Genomic DNA, 20,327 nt, shown 5'->3' on the forward strand with positions numbered 1-20,327 from the left:
CATCTTATCAGGTTGACAAGTGTTTTCAAAAGGTAAAAAAAACCAAACCCCAAACCAACCAAGCAAACAAACCACAAAACCCCTTAAGATTACACTAAGCTTTAGCTCCTTTGCTAGTAGACAGATGAAAAGCAGGATTAAGCCAGGCCTAGTCTGAAAGGACATTCTAAGCTGTGCCAAAGCTCTACAATTTTAATTTTAGCTAAAATTGTACTGAGAGTGTTGACCCATTCCACATTGCAGAGTGCATGATCTCAGAAAATGGGGACCCTGCTTGAAATTCCTGAAAACACACTATGCTTCCAGGGGGAACATGAGCAGGGTTACCGATCACAGAATCATCGGATAGTTAGGGCTAGAAAGGACCTTAAGATCATCTAGTTCCAACCCCCTGCCATGGACAGGGACACCTCGCACTAAACTATGACACCCAAGACTCCATCCAACCTGGCCTTGAACACTTCCAGGGATGGAGCATTCACAACTGGGGCCTTCTGATGAGCGGACACGGGGCGACTTAAGCTTGACACCAGACCTCACCCACAGGTAACTGTTTAAGGCGTTCTGAGGCATGCCATGAACGAAGCTTTGAAAAGCATCACCCCTTCCTCCAGAGTGCCCCGGGAGCAGCCTGTGTGCCAACAGGCAAACGAGGGCCTTCGGGTCCACCTGAAGCCCCCCGGCCACCTCACTCAGGCTGCGCCCGGCGGCGGGGCTTTGGAGCACTACCCCGGTAGGAAGCGGAACACCACCGGGCCGCGGAGCGGCACCAACCCCGCCGGAATCCCTCAGCGCGTCCGCCCGCCCCTGGCTGAGCGGGACGGAGGGAGGCGGGAGCGCGCCCAGCCACTCCGCGCCGCCGGCAGCCGAGTGACACCCGCCGCGCCCAATGGGCGCCGCGGCGGCCCGAGCGGGCAGGCTCATGGCGGCGGCTTGTCCCGCAGGGCCGGTGCGAAGGGGTGGGGAGAAGTGCCGCGGTGGGCTGTCGGGTGCCCTGCGTCCCGTGCGGGCCGGGGCGAGAGGAGGGCGGCATGCTGCTTCACCTGGTAGCCGAGTTTGACCTGCAGAGGGATGTGGTCCCCTGGCTGGCGGCGCGGGGCTGGGCTGCGGCTCTAGGTAACGCGCTCCCCAGGGAGGGCCGCGGGCCTGCGCCTTCCTCAGGGCCGCGCCGCCTCCGGCCGCGGGGGCTCGGGGTAATAGCGGCGGCCGAGTGCCCCCCTCCGGAGCCGGGCAGGGGAGCGGCCGCTGCCCCCCTCATCCTTCCCCCGGCCGGGCTCCGGAGCAGCGAGTGGTGCCCGCAGCCGGGCCGCGGGCCCGTGGGCGGACGTGTCGCCGATGGCCGGGGGAGCTTGAGGCGGGGAAGTGCGATGTCTTCAAGGAGCTGCCCATATCCGAGAGCACTTCTGCACGTCCGCTGCACCCCACAGCACCTTTCTGCTGCTGCTTCACATGCGTTTGGGTTCCCCCCCACCCCCCCAAGACTTTTAGCATTGCTCCCTCCTACACTACTCCCCTTTCTGGCAGGAAAGGAAACCCCCAAACGCTTCTTTTCTATGTGGTAAATGAGCATTAGTTAAAATTAGATAAAGTGTTAACTGCCACAGCAGCGTGTGATAGGTCACATAGTAGGGGCTTGATGTTGTGGTTGGAAAAAAGAAAGAATGACCCCCACCGTGGTTTTAGCCCTGCGGTTTTTTGCTTGTGTTTGTTCTCATTCATCTGCAGGACAGCTGGCTCAGTTCTGATGGAAACCTTAGCCTAAAAAACCCCTACTGTAATAATAATTGCTTTAGTAGGAATAGATGGTCGATGCGCTGTGTGACGAACTTGAAACTTCTGCTCCTTTAGTTGCTTTTAATTAACTCAGAATGCTTAACTTGCTGCCATGTTAAGGGGCTGTTGTCAAATGTTAGTAAGAATTTGGTAAAGGTGAACCAGAAAGCATCAGCATTTTTGGTTTTATAAAATAAAGTTATTTACTAAGCTATCAGTTACAAAACCTGTAAAAATTTATTTCATGTATACTAGATTGCTGAAAGCTGTTGAATGGTGTACTGAAGGGGTTCGAGGTAAAATTCTGAGATTCTCCATGCGTTATCAGTTAACCTATGAGTTTATCAGTTCATCTGTGATGAATTCAAGTCAGCCTATGAATTTATGTCATAACGTAGTCTCAGAGTTGTGCTGTCCTGTATTTGGGAATGGGACAATTGTACACAGCTTTTTAAAATGTAATCCATCCTCTTAGTACAGTAAATGTCTCTTGTAATACAGAATCAGAAGAATCTAGGCTGGAAGGTGCATCTGATCAGATACCAGCATTGCTATACTGCATTTCAACTTTTGTCAGTGTATACTGACTTATTCCTCTGGTGTAGTGCTGTTGTATTAGGAATGTGGAGGTGGGAGGTTGGAATTTGAAAAGTTTCATTTAAACATCAAAGAAATACCTATTCACAGAAAACAAGTAATTTTCAGGAGTCATGGTACTTTGTGTCAGTGGTTTCAGATGTTGTTTATAATTTTCTTTCCTGAGGACTTGAAAGCCCGTGATAGCATGTAAGGATTTCTAATGGCATGAGAGCTGGGAGCAACTCTGATGAAGAGAGGGGAGCGGCAAGTGAAAAGAACCAGCTTTGTTCTCTTTATTCCACTTATTTTTGTATGAGCTGCATGTAATGGCTTTCAGGAAATCAAACCCTGCATTCTCCCGAGTACGTTGATAAGAATTGTTTGCTGAGCAGGCAGGTTGGGTTGGTTCTTTTGCAGCCCTTCATCGATTGTGGATGAGAAAGAAGTTGTAATTCTATGTGCAGTTTTACTGCAAGACTTCCCAAGGGCAGGGGTGATTGCCATTTCTTCTTTGGCTCCGTATTCTCACTGAATGTTCAGTGACATGAAACATGCTTCTGATACAGAACTTTTTCAACACCGTTAATATCTCTGTGTTAGGTGATAGAGAAATTCATTGATACGAAGATTTCTTGTGGACCTTCTTCTCCACCTAAATTCTCTTCTGAGGAAGTACTGTATGAGAGAGAAGTGTGGAGGCTCTAGTGCTCATCTTGAAAGTTTGAGGTGGTGGTTAAATTCTGGGAAGTTTCCACTAAAAGAGCTGAGTGTATGGTTATCTGAGCCTTTCTCAATCACCACCAGCTAGCTCTGCGTTGTATTGTATTTTGAGTGATCTGAAACCACTGATGCCTTGTTAAATGTGCACTTGGTGCATTGTTAAATGTACACTAAGGATTTTTGTTGTCCTCCCACAACAAAATAGAGAATCTATTTCCTTCTGGTAGTACTTATAAAAAGCTTTTTTCTTATCGCTGCAAGCTGTACAAGCCAGTTTGTAATATCAGGCTTGTGAAACTAAGTTTCACATGTCTTCTTTCTATCAACGCTTTGTGATAACTGCAAAGTAAATAGTGTCGAACTTGACTAAATGCTTGCCGAGGGTTGTGGAGAATTCTTTTTGCTGATGCTAACTAAACTGCAGGCTACCTTTATCTTAAAACTAGGACCAGTTGTGCCTTATTAAGGGCAAAACTTCCACTTTTAGTGACAGTGCCATCTGAGATGAACACATTTTAAGTGACGACTGTGATTAGAAAACAGAGAAGCACCATCAGGATAGCTTGAGTATGATACTTTATCATTTTTTCTTGTGTTTTTCTTTATTTTGTGGTGCTTTGTTCAGATGTGCTCTTCTCTTTCTGCGTCCGTTTTAGCTTCCTGCTTATGGCTTTCCCTTCTAACCTTACTCTTTAATTCACGCCCCACATCGTATCTCCTGACCTGCATTGTTTAATTCTCTTGTACTGTAGGTATGTTCCATATAGAAATATATATATATGTATATATGGTGTTTAATCTTGTGATTCTTGGCTTTGGGTTTTTTTTGGGGGGTGGGCATGGTGGGGTGGTTATGATGGTGTTACGGTAGTAGAACTAATCTCTGAAGATGTAGTTTGTTTCCAGGCATTCTTTTGGGATGCTGAAGGGGCAGGTGGGAGCAAGTGACACTTGGGCTAGTTCTATCTCCTTGTGGTGTTCTGAGGATTGGAGTGCAACTTCACTGTTTGAACCCCACGCTGTGTATAATGAATACATGGGACTTTTTTTATCCTCCTGTAAATGGGAGATATTGAAAAAGCACATTCTATTTTCATCACAAAAGGTAGTGGCCATTAGAATCACAGTTATAATGAAGAGTTAGGAGTTCACATAAATAATTCTTTCCTGTGTGTTTTGAAACCCCTTAACTATTTTGTATTGAAGTTGATCAGATTTACATCATGGTGTAAGAAATATTCTCTCTGTTTTTCCAGAATGGAGTAATTTTGGCATGTACAAATAAATACTTAGATTTAAAAATATATTTAAAAATATATCTTTGATTAAAGTGTGCTTGAGTCAAGCAGCTCAAATGAAAATCCTGTGCCTTTTGATACTTATCATTTCAGATACTTCTGAGAATTCATCAGCACTCTACATTGTAAATGTTGAAAGAAATGGAAAAATTATTTATACCTGGAAGGTAAGTCTGTCTCAGAATTTAATGGAAATACAGCAGAGAATAACTCTGTATGTGTACCCATGCCTTATTGAGTCCTTCTGAGGGTTAGAACATGAAAACTCAACTGATTACAATTTGGGGGGTTGGGCAATGGGAAAATACACATCTCCCCTTCAGACAAAGGTTAAGAATAATGAAATAAAGAGTAAAGAGCTGATCTCATTAAGTCTGTAGGGGTTTTGCTGTTGATATTTTTGGGGGCCAGAGTCTCACCATGAATGAAATGTGATTTCTTTAACAGATAAACTCTTCATAAGCAGCACATTCTTTCATCCTCAGAATTTCTCAGGGAAGTCTGACTATTAAATTCCTGGGCACTGCTTTAGTTAAATATGTTTCCTCCTACCAATATATATGTTAAGATGCCATTTATCTAACATTAATTCTGCTTCTGCCTTTCTTCTTTGTTACTTTAAGATTCATCTACAGCACTTTATTGCAAGTAGTCTGAAGTAACCATTGTTTATTTGATGTCTTGAAGCATCCAGAGCTCTCCTTTTTAACATAGGATCCTGCTCTCTGTGGCATATGTATAGCTTTAGGTTGAAACGCCCGTAGTTCCAATTCCAAGTGATTTTTAAATGGCTTGAGGTTTCCCTTTGATGAGACAAGTCTGTGCAACTTGGAGAAATTAGTAGACCCAGCTGAATTTTGGAGGATCTTGGTTCTTGAAGAGTACAGATTGGAGGTAGCAGACTCCAGTAGGACAGGGCTGCTTTTGCGTTCCCCTCCGACTCAACAATGCTAAAACTCTCTGGCTTCCCTAGGGTTAAGGGAAGAGGTGAGGCCTTCATCAAGGTATAATATACTTTAACTGTGGGTGGATGTTTCCTTTAGTACAGGAGGAGGGAGGGGAGTCTTGTACAAGACAACAGTAACCATAAAAACAACACTGAAGAATGTGTCAAAATGTTTTTTTTCATTGCTCAGAACTGTAGAAAGACTTATGAAAGTAAACCATCTAACCAACAGGAGATGTGGTACTGTGTATGTGTGATGTTGCTTCTTTCTAGTGTCTGTGGAATCTCACACAAAGCTTTTCTGGACTTCTGACAGTGGATTCCAACTGCCTTGTATGCTGTTCAGGCTCTTGCAACTGGCACAAGGCATGAGTTGTAGCTCAGGGTTCACACAGCTAGACCCAGGTGTCTGCCTGTGAGCTGGGTGTCTAAGCTCCCACTGTAGTCAGTAGGGATCTGGCCAGAAGAGTTGGTAGAGTTTAGAGAACTCACCAGTTGTAGTCTGTACTTTAGGAGGAGGTGTGTGGGGCGGAGGAGGTGACAAATATCCACTAAACTCCATTGACTGAATAGGCCAGTGACTCTCAGGAGCATTTAAACACTTAGGCTTGGTTCACTGAACCTAGGGGTAAAGGCTGCATAGGAAGTCACTGAAAAAGTTCACTGTAGTTTCTCTTTCCTAATTTTGGGAAGAAAGTGACCTCTGCAGCCTGTATGGTAGGAATGGCTGGATGACAGAGTCTGATAACTGGAACTAGCAAATTGCACAGCTGTGCTGCAGTTTTCACCTCTCAAATGTGAAGGTGAATGAGGAAGGAGATCCTGCTGCTGCTACTTTTCCTGTTCTCTTACCAGGACATAGCCTGATCATTTTCTCCTTAGTGAGTCAGCCTGCTGAAGAACCAGCATCTGTTTATTCCTCTATTGGGAAGGATGCAGACATATTTTGTTTGCTTCTACTACAAGTGTTTTTCACACTTGTTAATGGGCAATCTGGAAGATACTTCCTGCAGTTTTCTCACAGAGAACAAATGTATTTTAAAGTGGTATTGCATTAAATATACGATGCTTCTCCCAGAAAGAAGTTGTTTATAGTGTGTGGTACACATTTCTTTCTTGGATTAGTAAAAATTCTGCTTATCAGCTGAAAGTGTTGGTACCCACTTAGATGCTGTTGATATCAGTGGGAGTCAGTACATCCACACTTGTCTGCAGTCATGATAAGAACATGTGGGTATGTCAGCCCCAAAGCTCATGTTAGTCTAGGTGGCTTGTATATTGGTAGGAGCACACATGGTGGCCCAGGCTGTGGCTCTGTGGCACTCACCCAGTGTCCTCAACAGGCCGGGAGCTGCTAACAGTGGGCCTTCCCTGATGCCTGCTTTTGTTAACTTAGTTATGTCTGTGTCAGCTGCAGTCACACCCTGGGACTGTGATACCTTAAAGCAGGACCGATTTTTCCCCTGCCCCAACCCCCTTCCCTCTCAAGAGTAGAACACCACAAATCAGCAAGTGTTGGGAGTGTTGTGTGTCTCTGTGTTTTTACACTTTACTACTGACTTAACGAAGGTTCAATCCAAATGTTCCCTTTTCTGAAACAGTCTATTGACAACCTATGGGTATAGTTCTGTGGGTTTGGGGTTTACTGCAAACCTTTAAAGAGGAGTATCTATTCATACATCCATAGAAGAAAAAAGCATCTTGGTGTGTGCATCTTAGTGAATGACAAGTAGTTTCAGGCTCCAATTTGACACTTCTTTTAAATTTTTATGAACATGTTCCAAAACATAGAAGTATTCTTTATGCTTTACTGTTCTGTTCTACTAATATACATCATCACACTGGAAGGCTTACCTGGTGAAAACAGACTGCTTTTCCTGTATGCAGTTAGTCCTTCTGTTTCCTTAAAAATATATTGGTGAAATCACAATGTAATTATAGCTTCTAACAAACTACTGAGTTCTTAAGGCAGTTTAATATCTCCTTCTCTCTCTCCCACTTCATGATAAACTATTTATAACTAATGAGCTACGGCTGTTGTGAGACACAGCTATATGTCTGCGAGCCTTTCCTGTGGGTTTTATAGCAGCAAACTTTAGCTGTAACATTCTCAGTGAGGATAGAGCAGAAGCAAGGATGTAAACTAAACTGAGCTGCCCTGGCTTGTTGCCTGATAGGTACAAATACAAAACAACATTTGTCTGCTAAGTGGAAGGAAATCCAGTGCATTCTGTGTGAAATCAGGGAAAGGTGGAGAATGAGCTTTATTTTCAAGCTTATTTTAGAGTGTTGCATTGTACTGTAGTTTTGACAATGTCTGTCTTTTGTGAGGTTGATAGTTGGTGTAAAGGAAGATACTTTTAACAGAAGTGAATTCTGGTGTCACCACTTCTATTTTTCAAGGCAATACAAGAAACTTCAGAGTAAACATGAAAACAAGTGTCTCAGCTTATGTGCAGATATGGGCACTTATGTAGTCCTGTTGCCAGTCTTATAAAGTATATTTTTCAGTGGCTAAGTATGGAGGATGTTAGTGTTTCAGACACACTTGGAAAGAATGGTTATTTGTGAAAGCACTTGCTTAACCTTAAATTAGGAGGCCTGAAGCCTGTGTCTTAGTACAAAGACATTTTGTTTTCCTTGTTTAAATCAGAAATCAAAGACTTTTGTCAGTGCCACAACAATAATGAGACACTCAGAAATAGACCCCTTAGGAAGAGAATACTCAGGCTTTTGTTTTAACTTCACAAAGCAAGATGCCATAACTTTGTAAATAACTGCAGACTTCTCCCCTCTCCCCCCAAGCTGTAATTAAAAACAATGATGCTCACTGTTTGAGTAAAAGCCTATGTGGCTGGATTACATTGCAACAATTTAGCAATTTAGTGCCTATACCTAGAGTACATTAATGGACTTCAGCTTGATTTGGTACACAATATATGCTGCCAAGCAGCTGTTTGTAAAATAAATTTTGAATATTTACAGCAGGGTAAAAGTTACCAAGAAGAAAAGTTGTGATTTTTTATAGCCTTAAGAGTGCCACAAACAAGATCGTTGTATGTTGTTATCAGTCAGCTAGAAAGGATATGTATTATGCTTCTTTTCAAAGGCAGCAGGCTAAAGGTGTCATCTGAGCTTGCGAAACACATTTAGCCTTCAAACAATCATTTCCTAAGCCAGAGCTGAAATCCTTTTTGCAGCCTGCAGTGAGATTGCTGGAAGCTGTGTTGGTGAGGTTTGATGTTTCTGTGCTCCCTTTTGGAGCAATGGCCCACCGAGCTGGTGAGGTTTGTAAGACCAGCCTTAAATATTCCAAAGGCTGTAGCATCCCGTTTCGTTCTTGTACAAACATCTCTCATCCTGGCCCTGCTGCCTGTAACTAAACCCAGTTTAGAACCAAAGTGAGAGAGAGGCGCTCGGCTTATGCAGCGGCTCGTGGGCTGTGGATTGGCCACATTTCAGCTTTATCCCATGTGTTAGTTCCAAAAGGAAAAAAAAAAAATCTTTGTTTCTTGCCTCGCTTTCTTGGCATTAGGTAATTAACTGCTTGTTTGTAGGACAGGGATGTGTGCGAGGATGTGTGTCAAGGGGCAGGGGGAAGAGGAGGGGGAGGTAGGAAAAAGATAAACTGATGTTTAACTTTGTATATATTTACACCGCCAGTGCTGATTTGTTTTCATCCATAGGGAAATCAGAGAAATACTCACATCGGATTGTATGATCTTCAAACTAAACAAAATGAGGTGAGACCAATGCCAGTATTTTCCCTGGTGAAAGTGCTGTAGCATTTCAGATTTGGATGCCTTGCAATACAGCATGTTATGTCCTTGAGGAGTATATGCTTATTTGAAACAGTATATGCTTGTTTGAAACAGAAGAGAGACCAGAATGGTATTTGAATGATGCAGAGTATCAAGATGCAGAACATTACAGAACATCTGAATGACTTGGGAGTAGTAAAGCATCATGTCTGCAGTTTTTACTTCTGAACAACCAGTTCAAGCCGTTTCCGCTCCTCTTCATGCTGAACATGTATGCTAAAAAGTAAATTTTGGGGAGTTTTCTTTGTTATGTGTGCATCCTCAGTCTGGTTGCTGCTACCATTTGTAAGAAATCATTCTAAAACTGAATGTACTGCAGTTCAGTGGCTGGAATCATAATGTATCTCTGCAGGTGTCCCCGTAACAGTACAAAATGGGTGAAATTTTGTATTTACATAAAGGCCTGCTGCGCTGCTCTAGTGGCAACATAGAGCTCAAAAGAACCAGTAAGAAATAAACAAAAGAGAAAAAAGAGAAATGATACAATTGAGGCTTGAAATATTTTTTTTCTGGCCATGAAATTACTTGCTTTAAAAATGAAACTGGTGTACTGGTCAGCAGTGTTTCGCTAAGGAGGAGTAATTAGATGGTTTTCCTTATATAGTTAAAAAAAATTTACTTATTAGCATTTATGTGTTTCTTTATAGCACCTCTATACGTTTGAGAGGGATCTCCACATAATCAGTTCTTCAGTCAACAATGAGAGGACATTATTGGGTAAATATGTGTTTTATCATTATTTTTTTGTGTGCTTTGTCTTTTAGCTTAGTAGGATGATGTGTTTGAGTCTAGAGTTACTTAAATCTGGTTTGGCCCTTATGTTGCTCACAGCTATCTTTGTGTTTCAGTTGACCCATCACTAGATAATGTAGGTAACAAAGGCACAGCTGTAGTGATACTGCTGTTCACTTCCCCCTCTTTATACATGCCTCCTACATCTTTAAGAGCTTCTCTTGTTCCTTTAATATAAATGGTTTTGGTAAAAAAAAATTGTGCTGCTTGCTCTCCAAGAGTGTTTAATAGGATTAATATCAAATGCGCAAGCTCACTGTGGGATATTTTTGGTTTTTGTCTCTTTTTTCCCCTTAGCGGTCAGCTTCCGTCAATATACCGAGGAAGAAAGAGTAAGTCAGCTGTTGCAGTCAGGTACTGTGGATTGTTTCAATATTGTTTGAAATATTGCCCTCTTTTGCTAAAAATTAATGTTACCTAAAACATGTTCTTTTTGCAGTATCCAAGTATTTAACCTTGCTAATTGAAATTCATCCCATTAATAATGTGAGAGTCCTAAAGGCTGTGGATAGCTGTGTTCGAGTACAGGTAAATTATTCAACTAATTTAAATATAAACCTTTTTAATTCTCTTTTCTAGGAAGGAAAAAGTGGTGGAGTGCAGGAATTTCTCACGTTATCTTGCAGCTGTTACAGAGATAGTGTGTTTCTTCATAGCATGAAAAAAGTGAGAAACGTCATAAAATGCTTGATGGAGGATTTCTCTGACATGAAAGCTACTTTTTTATTTCTCTTCAATCCCCTGAAGCTTGCAATTATAGTCATTGGTGACTATTAGTCTGTAATAATAGCTATTTTTATTAATTAAATATCATTAGCATGCCTGTCTTAATTTAAAAATATGTAACTTCCCAGCTAACCCCACTGTTTTAGATGTGTTTTAAACTACTCTGGTTATTTACTTACTTTTGTTAAACTTTCTATTTAGTTTCTTTATCCAGTTGAAGGCAGAAATACGTCTACAGAAAGTCACCTCTTGCTAATTTCAGAAGATAAATGTGAGTTAATATTTTGCCAGTGTCTTTTATTTTAAGATGATCATTATAGATTACATTTTTGGTAGACTTATGGAAAAGAATGGGGAAAAATGGTGAGAGCTATTCTAGGTATTCCAGATAACTGTATAATTTAATGGGATTTTTTGTTTCAGTGTTAGCAGAATTGCAGCTTTGACTGCAATTATTTGGTTAGTTCATGCATTCATCAGTTACCTTTATTTCTAAAAATAATAACAAAAACTTTTATAGCTGTCTATACATTCAGAGCAGATCAATTGACAATGAGAGATGGAATTTGATTTAGCACATGATGAGTGGGATAAGAATAGACAGTAGTTCCTTGGATTCAGCTAACTTTGCTTGTTCAGCCTAATTTAATGGGAGGGAATGGATAGAGATGAACACCTGGAAAAGGCTATTTATCCCTCTTGCCTTTCCATCTTATTGTAGAGGTTTCTTTTCCCATCTCTTTGGAGAGGCCCATCTTTGCTAAGCTAGACACCAACCGTTAGGTACCTAGACTTGTGTGGGCAGAGTTCACCTACTAAATCCATTCACATAGCGCTGTGAACTGTATCAGAAACACAGAACATATGTTGGGTGAATCTTGCACACTGCACACAGGCAAACAACCAATAATTTCTAGGAATTTTGCATGGGAAAGGACTGTGAGGTGATATTCATGCTAGGAAGTGAAACGGGGCTAGGGTGTAGTCTCAGGCACAGGCATGCAGCTCTGTGTGCCCTATCTGTGTGTGCTCCTTGCCTTGGTTTGGCATGCTGCACTTAGTATCCTCCTGACGGTGCTCCACTGGTGGCGTGGAGTTTTTTCCATGGGGTGGTATGGCTGAGGTCACCCTCAGGAAAGGAAGAGAGTCCAGGTCTCTACGTCAGCACACATGTTCATGTATCACAGATTTCCTCTTAGGCTGAGTTGAACTTTCCTGGCCCTAATATGTTCTTACAGCATTCTAAGAGGCAAGATTGTTTAATAAGCTGTATAAAAGCATATAAAAATGTATGTTTGTAATGACTTTTTTTGGTGTGTTTTGAAGATATTGAGCAATTTGACATTCGGGTAGTTGCAGAAGAAGAACACAAAGTGGTAAGACTTAAAATCTGGGGTTCTGAGGGTTTTTTGCTTTAATTGAAAATTTAAATATCTCTAATTTTAGCTGCTTTTTGTAATTTTATACTTGGGCAACACAAAGCATAGTAAAGTACTGATAAGATGGCAACTTATGAAGCTAGCCACAAAGCTGATTGAGAAACTTGCAAACTGTGTAACCTATGGGGAAAATTACTTATTTGATTATTTTTTTGTTTGTTATTGAATGCGTCTGTATGTTAGAAATTGGGAGTAAATGTAGTGTATGTACATTTTTAAACCATTTAAAATAGTTGCAGTCACCTTCCAAACTTTGCCTTTTCGAGTGTCTGTGTGTCCCAGTGGAGGATTCATTTAAAAAACAAGTAAACAAACAAAAGACACAAAACTTAGGTATGCTTCAAGTACTGTGAATATTCCAGTCACTCTTCCCCCCTCATCTTTTTCCTGTTTTTAACAGGAATTTTTCCTCAACAGATTGTGGATGTTTTGCTTAGAAGATTTATTATTAAGAAACATACATTTAATATAGTAAAGAATTGTGTCATGAAAGCCAATGTTTTGCCTTATGAATGTGAGCTTGGAAGGAAAAAGTTAAGGACCTGATTTTCAGTCCCTTTGAAGTCTTTCGTGGTTTTCTCAAGGTTTATCATTGCTTTTAATTGCAGGTGGGTTTTATCTGCTGCACTACAGTAGTGAAGACTAAGAGTGTCATCAGAAATAACAGATCAATCTGATGTCCTTCTAACAAATAGATTTGTTTGTTTGGTTGACAGGAAGTCTCCCTACATCTTTCAAGAGTGCCTTTATACAATCCCAATGGTTTTCCACAGTTCTAGCCCTTTCCCTACTGCCAATATCAAGTGGCTGAGACTTTGGACAGAAATCCTTTTGGAGCTAATACATCTTCCTTCAGTAGTTTATGTGGCTGGTTCTGAACTGACTGTGGTATTTCACTCCTCTCCCCTTCTCTATGATGAAACATGCCATCCCTGGCGGTGTTCAAGGCCACGTTGGACAGAGCCTTGGGCAACATGGTTTAGTGCGAGGTGTCGCTGCCCATGGCAGGGGGGTTGGAACTAGATGATCTTAAGGTCCTTTCCAATCCAAACCATTCTATGATTCTACCATCTGCTTTTCTTTGTTCCCGTAGAGCAGCTTAAGTGGTGAATTTCTTGCAAGCAATGAAATTTCAAAGAAAATACGTGGTAGTAGGTGTACCTTGAAATCTGTGCTGCTGATCTCTTTAAGCTGAGCACCTTGCGCACAATGAGGGTGGATTTTGTGCAGCTAACAAGAGGCATATTTAATCCAAGCACCTTAATATTTGCATCTCTCCTGTCATTGCTTTTCTGTTTAATGCACAGACTGTGTGTAATTGTTAGAGAACCTTATTTGATGACTTCTAATGTTCTTTTTTTACCTTTAGGTCATTCAAAACTCTGGTCAGCTTCCGAGAGCCAGAGTTGCAGATGATCTCATTTGGGCACAGTGGGATATGATGGAACAAAGGCTCTTCTACATGGTTCCAAAGGTGAGATGAAAGTCATTCTAGTAGTTTTGTTCCTGCCTGTCTCATGACAGTAAAGTTTTGAGTGTGTGCACTCATAATAGCGTGAATTTGGTTTTCATTATAGTTGTATGTCTTCCTGCCTCAAATAACCTAAAGCAAAAGCCAGGCTTACCTCGGCTGCCATTTGTGCATAGTAAATTGCAAGAAGACTGGTGGCCTTAGTGCTTTCTATATAAAAAAGGGTGGGTTTGTTAGGTTTTTTGACTTTAGAAAGGCCTTCCATTCAAAAGGATTTAAATCTATCAAGAACTGTTGTGAGTATAATGCCTGTGTTCTAGAGAATTCACATCTACAAATTATGTTGTACACATGACTTTCTGAGTGACCAAATGAGGGCAGATTCTTGGCTAGAAATGCTGAAACTCTTTGGATTTGATTTTATTTGGTTGGTTTGGTTTGTTTTATTTGTTTTGTTTTGTCTGAAGGACTATTTGCACTTGATGTGTTCTACTTACATAAAAATTGATTGTTCTTAACTCCTTTTAGCCACCTAAAAAATATGAGTGTTAGGAAATAACAGGAAGTGAACTGTAATGGAGAAACACATTCCTACGTTTGTTTCTGAGATACCCTTTTTGAACTAGCCAAAGTAAGATATGGTTCCTTTTGCTGTATAGATAATTATGGAAAACATTTTTTTTTCAACCTTCTAGAGTGTGTGTGTGTCTGAAAGACATCTAATATGGTGCTTTCAAGTGAGGGCCCACGCAATTATAGATGTTTGGCAGATAATGATCTGGGACAGGAAGGAAGCGTGTCTTAGTGCTATTGTTGGGGGTTATATGTGGGTTTTAAAGTTGTCTTTTGTCCCCTAACTTCTGCATATCTGTTAGCAAAGTGGGTTGAGTGTGGAGAGTGATGTGGAGTATCCAGTCACTTTTCAGTCTATGTGATATGCTTTCTATTTTATTAGTTACAATACACATCCTTTCTGTTCCAGGAATCAAAGAGTACTTTAAAATGTGTCCAGTTTTATCCTGATGAAAATTTTAACTCAATAGTAAGTCGTGAGTATTTTATTATACAATAGTTTTGAGTGGGATGTAATTATGTGTTCCAGGCACCAATACAGGATCTGTTTCAGTGTCTTTTACTGTTATACAATAATAGTAAACTTACGCAGAGGAAAACTGGGTTTGGTTTTTCTGAGTGTGTGTGTGTTTTGGTTTGGTTTGGTTTGGTTTTCATTATATTCTTTTCACGAATATATTCAGTCAGATTCAGATTGCACCTTGGTAAGGTAACTTCAGTGGAATTGCACAGATATTGACCTAGAAGTAGGTGGCATTCATGACATACTATTTGTATACTCAAGTATTGAAAAGCAGAGTTATCAAATGCACTAGACAGAGAAACCATGTGCTAATTTTGTGTCAGTTTTAAGCAAGACAGGAAAATTTGTTGTGGCCAAAATACAGACAACAGAACATAATATTTGCAACTGTTGGACATGTCATTGTTACTAGATTTTTTTTGTCCCAGTGGTGGAAATTAAGTTAAATATCTCATAATTATTTGATTTTTTTGAAGAATCTGGTTTGTTGGGGTGATTGTAAGGATTAGAGGAGGAAAATAAACTTGCTTAAAATGTTTAATCTCATGAAAGGTGAGTTTGATACATCTTACTGGTCTGAAATACTGATCACAGTATACTGACCTCACTGAACAGGTTTGTTTTCATTTTTGGTTAACAGCTGGAATCGCACCTGGATATTTCCATTCCTGACACACAATTAAAGTAAGGTTTTCTTAATGTTTTGTTTTCCTTTCCTTTTAAGGTATAGATAGGGCAATGTTTTACAAACTGAAGTAAAATTTGTCCCAACCACAATATCTTTGTTTGCAGTTGCCTACATGGTACTGGAACATCATGATAATACGAACACTGTGTCCAAACCTCCAGTTCCTCTCATTTTCATCAGGGTGAACTGTAAAATGAAATGTAATCCTCAAGTGCTTTTTGGTGCCATTTCTAAATATTATTTGTTGGAAAAGCTAGCTATAGGTTAAAGCCTCTGAGTATTCTGGACCTATTTAAATTAATTTGTTTTAATCTTGGTCATGTTGTAGTGGTGATGTCAAAAATCCTGTCAAGGGAAGCTCTCCATTTTTAATTGCTGTTACAGATTCTACTGGGCAGTTAACCAGACCAGTAGCTCCAGTAGCTTATGAGGCACTGCCTGTACTCTTTTCTACTCCAGCATGCTATTTCCAGCCAGCCTGCACTTTGAAAGGCTAAGATTCTATGTATCTGCTGTGCACATGACTGCATCTGAGCTTGTCTCCTTAAGGCTCCCTTTTAATTGAGGAAAACCTAGGTAGGATGGTCTGACTCTCAGTTGCAATTCATCTTATCCTCATCTATGTTCAGTCAGTTTAATTTACGTTCCAAAAAGGCCTGTTTCTCCTTGAAATGAGAGGCTAAAGCTACTAGATCAGGTATCAATAACTGAAGGTAGTTGAGTTCCACCCTGCCCAAATTGTGGCCCTCAGGATGTCTCAGTGATATGCAGAAGGCTCAGTGATGTTACTGCACATGCAGGTTGCCCTAAAAGAACAGTGCTTCTTTTTGCTGTTAGTACTGAAAAAATCCAACTCTTCTAAAAGCTTCAATGCCATGATTCTTCTTGTATTTTTATTTTTCTCAAAATTACTGCAGAGGACCTGGGGGAAAATCCCGACAGGATCAAAATCCTTGCTGGGAAAAGCCCAAACAAACAAACAAAAAAGCCAAAGCAGACTGACTACAATCTTCTATTGCATGTTCTGCATGGCAAAAATGGGACTTGTAGAGTTTAAAGATATGTAAAGCCAGTAAAGCACAGGCAGCATGAGACTGAAAAAGAATGTCATGGTATAACAAGTTCCATGTAAGTGTGATTTTCTTGCTTTCATTTTCGAGTATTTCCGCTGCAATTACCGTGCCTAACTGCAGATTTAAATGTAGCTTTACAGACATAAGAATGGTGGAGTTGGGCTGCAAAGCCCTTGGGTTCTCAGGTATGATGAATGTTTGGATTTCCAGTACTGGATCAGAACTTGCTTTCACTTCAAAGTATAGGAATGGTTGGACAATGCTGTGGTTAAGTGAATATCAAGTTTGCAGATGTAATCAGAATTGTTGGTTTCTGGTAACAGCATGCAGGATTGGGATTCTCATTTCTAACAGCATTGAATGGAATGGTTAAAGCCCAGTATAACTTGAGTTAGAGAACATTTGATTGTAGTTTAATTTGTATGTTTTGATTACATAGTGACTGTTCTCATGATCTTTGTGTTGTGATGAATCTCTGTGGATGAAGAAGTGATTTATTTAGTGATCTTTATTTGCTCATAGGCTTGTGAATTTCGGCTATGATTACTGTGAAGACCAAGATGTTGCATCTAAATCTTTGAATCTTCAGGTTTTCACAAGCAAAGCAGGTAATGAATAAATACAAGTCTATCTACACTAGTAGTTCTCATGCAGTTTAATCATAAATGATTACTAAATTTCTTCCTAAGACACATGTATTTGTACTTTTTTGTGTTGTTTTTGTATGAGTGTGAAATGTGTATTGCTTTAGAGTGTACTTGACAGGCAACTGTGAGGAGAGAGGGTAACCGTGGCACTATTTTTCTTAATAAGCTTTTTTACTCTCTGAAAGCTGCATTCCAAGATGAGCTGAAGAGTACCAAGGGGTTTATATATCAACTCTAACAATAAAACAGTCACCCAGAAATTTTCTGGTAACCCACCTTCAAAGAACTGGTATCATGCACTCGTATGGTGAAATATCTCAGTCTAAGCACACTCTAGCATTTTCTGCTAGTTTCAGAACATAAGTGGTACCAAAGCATGGTTGTGAATTACATTAGAGCAATTTAATGTTAAAACTGACCAAAAACCTGTTAGAAAGTAAATTCAAGGAAGGTTTTGGCTAGGTCTGGTGTCTGGGTATCTGACATACCATATAGAGTGGACACACATAAACAGAGCATCTGCAATACAGATTCTAAGAGATTCATATGCTGTTATATGTAGAAGGTCCAAGTATGTGATACTAAGCATAGTACGTAATACTTAAGGATTTAGTATATATATGATTCCTTAAACTTAAATCTAAAATGTGCCTTAATCCTTTAGGATTTAGGAGTTTCCCTGCATCCTAATGCATGCCATGAGCTTTCTTGATTAAAAGCTGGTCTTGAGGCATCTGTTCATCACAGATGTCTGCATTTTCAGGTTCTAAATTAGACCATACCGCCAAACAGAAATGGTATTTCATTAACCTTTGAGTAATCTACAGAGTTGTGTAAGGACATGACGTGTTGCAGAAGTGGCTTTACCTCTCACTTCTTAAGGCATGCTGGATGCATGCAGGCAAATTGCCGACGTATTTGGCTGTGGTGTTGAAATGACCATTAGTGCAAATCAAGTGACCTTACACAGATTTTTTCTTACTGAGGCAGACAGCATGCTTACAAAGATTGGAGGGAAGGAATTAGAAATAAGAGAAAGCCAAGTTTCTATCCACCTAATGTACATTAGGCTACTTTTTCTCTACTGGCAAGACAGACTATTTCTTATACAAACAGCCTGTCCGATAATGGAAAATGTTATTGATTTGTATATATATGTTTCAATTTAAACCTATCCTCCCCTAGGCTTTGTTTGGACTGAAGCACCTTCTTTTAGTTTAGGATGAAATTCAGCCCTACTCCAGCAAGAATCTTGTTTGGTTGCCCTGAAGTAAAATGTTCTTTTCCATCTGGTAATGCAGCATTTAAATTCTGTGTGGAACCTTCCACATGCGTTTTTCATTGTGCTTAATGTAAAACACATAATTTGGTAATTGAACTAAATAAATGAGATTATTGTACATGGCTTTTCATTGAATGTTGTTTGAAACTGAGGATTACTTTGCACAACCAATTTTGAGTAATTAACAGTTTGGAGCAAATGGCTTTGGTGCTGAGACCTGATCTGGTTGTTGAAGGACACTGTGGGTAATCACACTAAAGTTCCCTTTTGTGCCTCTTGTTTGTGGTGTTTTACAGAACTGGACTGCAGGCTCTTTGGGGTGCAGATGATGCCTTCTGTGAAACCGCTAGCATGCTTCAAATATTAATGCTGATATCCCTATTTGTACCATTTGGACATCTCTGGCAAAGAGTAATTGGCATAACTTCAAAATGGAATATTCCATGCAATTTCCCATTTAATAAAACTGTTATTGGCTACTGCCAATCTGAACTCTGAATGAAATCACTCTTCCTTTCTCAGACTTCCGCAGTAGAAGAAAAGTAGCCCTGTTCTTTATACTCGGCATGGACAAAATGTCTCCAGATAGAAACCCCTATGTGCTTCTAGATGAGCCGAGATCAAGCAGTTCTAGTCTCAGAATTAACTTTGTCCAGAATTCAGTGGTTATTTAAACAACACTGGGCTGTTATGTTTTCTTTTAGTGCTTTAGAAATGCTTTTCAGTTAAATTTGCCCAGTATTAAAAAAAAAATAATGGAGGCAGTAAAATGACATAAACCCTGGATTATCATCACCTAACTTTACCTGCCTAAACTTTAAGCATATGGACTGTATTTATAGAGAGAAATAGGCATCTCCAGGGGATGATTGCTTCTACTCATACTTCTTCATTCGCTGTATAGGAGCCCAAATAAGAGATGTTTGGTTGGCTGAAGCTGGGTGAAGCAAGTCTCTCCTATGCCACTACAACTAGACAAAATGCCATAGTGCAATGTTGTGTTTGAATTATGACACCCAAATGCCATGTTGAGATGTTGGTACAGCCTTATGTCTTCTGCAGGAACAGAAATGAGGTATTTGTAGTTAAAGTTTCCTGAGCAAAACTTCCTGTGTTTATAGGAAATTTCAGTGGCATGATGTGTATTTGTCAACTGGCAGAGTTGTAGCTGTGGGTATTGTTTACCTAGTTCTGCTCAGTGTATTGTTACTTGTAATCTGCTGTTATCTTGTATGAGTAGAAATGATTTTAAATGCTTCCTTTTTTTTTACTTTGCTGTGGTTGAGATCTTTTTTTCCCCTTTTATTTCTGAAAAGATCAGAGTACATCCAAATACATATTTTCATGTGAGTCTTCTCACCTCATGCTATTTAGCTATAGCTCATACTGTTTGCAAATGATTTTGAAATGGATAGTACAAAAGACCTGGTTCTGCCTTTGTGTGAAATGCCTGCTTTATGGGTGCAATAAGATAACAAGCTTTCTCAGCATTAGCACAACCCAGCTCTAATTTGCAGAGTGCACTGGTAAGGGTAAGAAAGGAATTTGTCTTATATCCTCAGTCTCTGGCTGCTCTCCTAGGATTGCCAAGACTGTGTCAGATGCTACGTTGCTTGGACACTTGCTGATCTGAGACTGTCATGTTTCTATCTGTATTAATGAAGCACTATTTGATATTTTCTGTTGTTAGTAGTAAAGTTTGTCGACATTTGGACCAGTATTCTGGAGTTGAAAAATGCATGTCCTGCTAGTCCCCCGTAGCCACTGTTTTTGTGATCAGCTTGAATCTATTACCCACTGACACTTCAGGCTGAACAGACTCACTTGCATGTTGCACAGTTTACAGAACAGTGTATACACTAGGCTCCAGCACACAAGAAAGAAATCTGCAGTGTTGGAAGGGAGCTGTTGATAATAAAACAGCATTGTGGGTTGCTGGAGCTTTTCCAGTCTTCCTCATGAGTCCTGATGCTGCT

General features: G+C 40.2%; 1 protein-coding gene across 7 annotated transcripts in view; it reads left to right on the forward strand.

Annotated features, from left to right (window-relative positions):
• The first annotated feature begins 901 nt into the window (after positions 1–901).
• GSAP (gamma-secretase activating protein) overlaps positions 902–20,327 on the forward strand; it is a 47,606-nt gene continuing 28,180 nt past the window's right edge. For 3 of the 7 annotated variants that reach the window (XR_003990752.1, XR_003990753.1, XM_030480940.1), the window contains exons 1-12: positions 931–1,116; positions 4,464–4,537; positions 9,003–9,059; positions 9,785–9,854; positions 10,227–10,283; positions 10,369–10,457; positions 10,857–10,926; positions 11,982–12,031; positions 13,464–13,568; positions 14,548–14,607; positions 15,302–15,345; positions 16,945–17,030. Coding sequence is in view for 5 of the 7 variants with exons in the window: in XM_030480940.1 (XP_030336800.1) it covers positions 1,032–1,116; positions 4,464–4,537; positions 9,003–9,059; positions 9,785–9,854; positions 10,227–10,283; positions 10,369–10,457; positions 10,857–10,926; positions 11,982–12,031; positions 13,464–13,568; positions 14,548–14,607; positions 15,302–15,345; positions 16,945–17,030 (847 nt within the window). In the remaining 2 variants the exon portion in view is untranslated. The other 4 variants (XM_030480939.1, XM_030480941.1, XM_030480943.1 and 1 more) reach the window with 4 other exon arrangements.

Source organism: Strigops habroptila, chromosome 3 (assembly GCF_004027225.2).
Source record: "Strigops habroptila isolate Jane chromosome 3, bStrHab1.2.pri, whole genome shotgun sequence".
Classification (NCBI taxonomy): Eukaryota; Metazoa; Chordata; class Aves; order Psittaciformes; family Psittacidae; genus Strigops; species Strigops habroptila.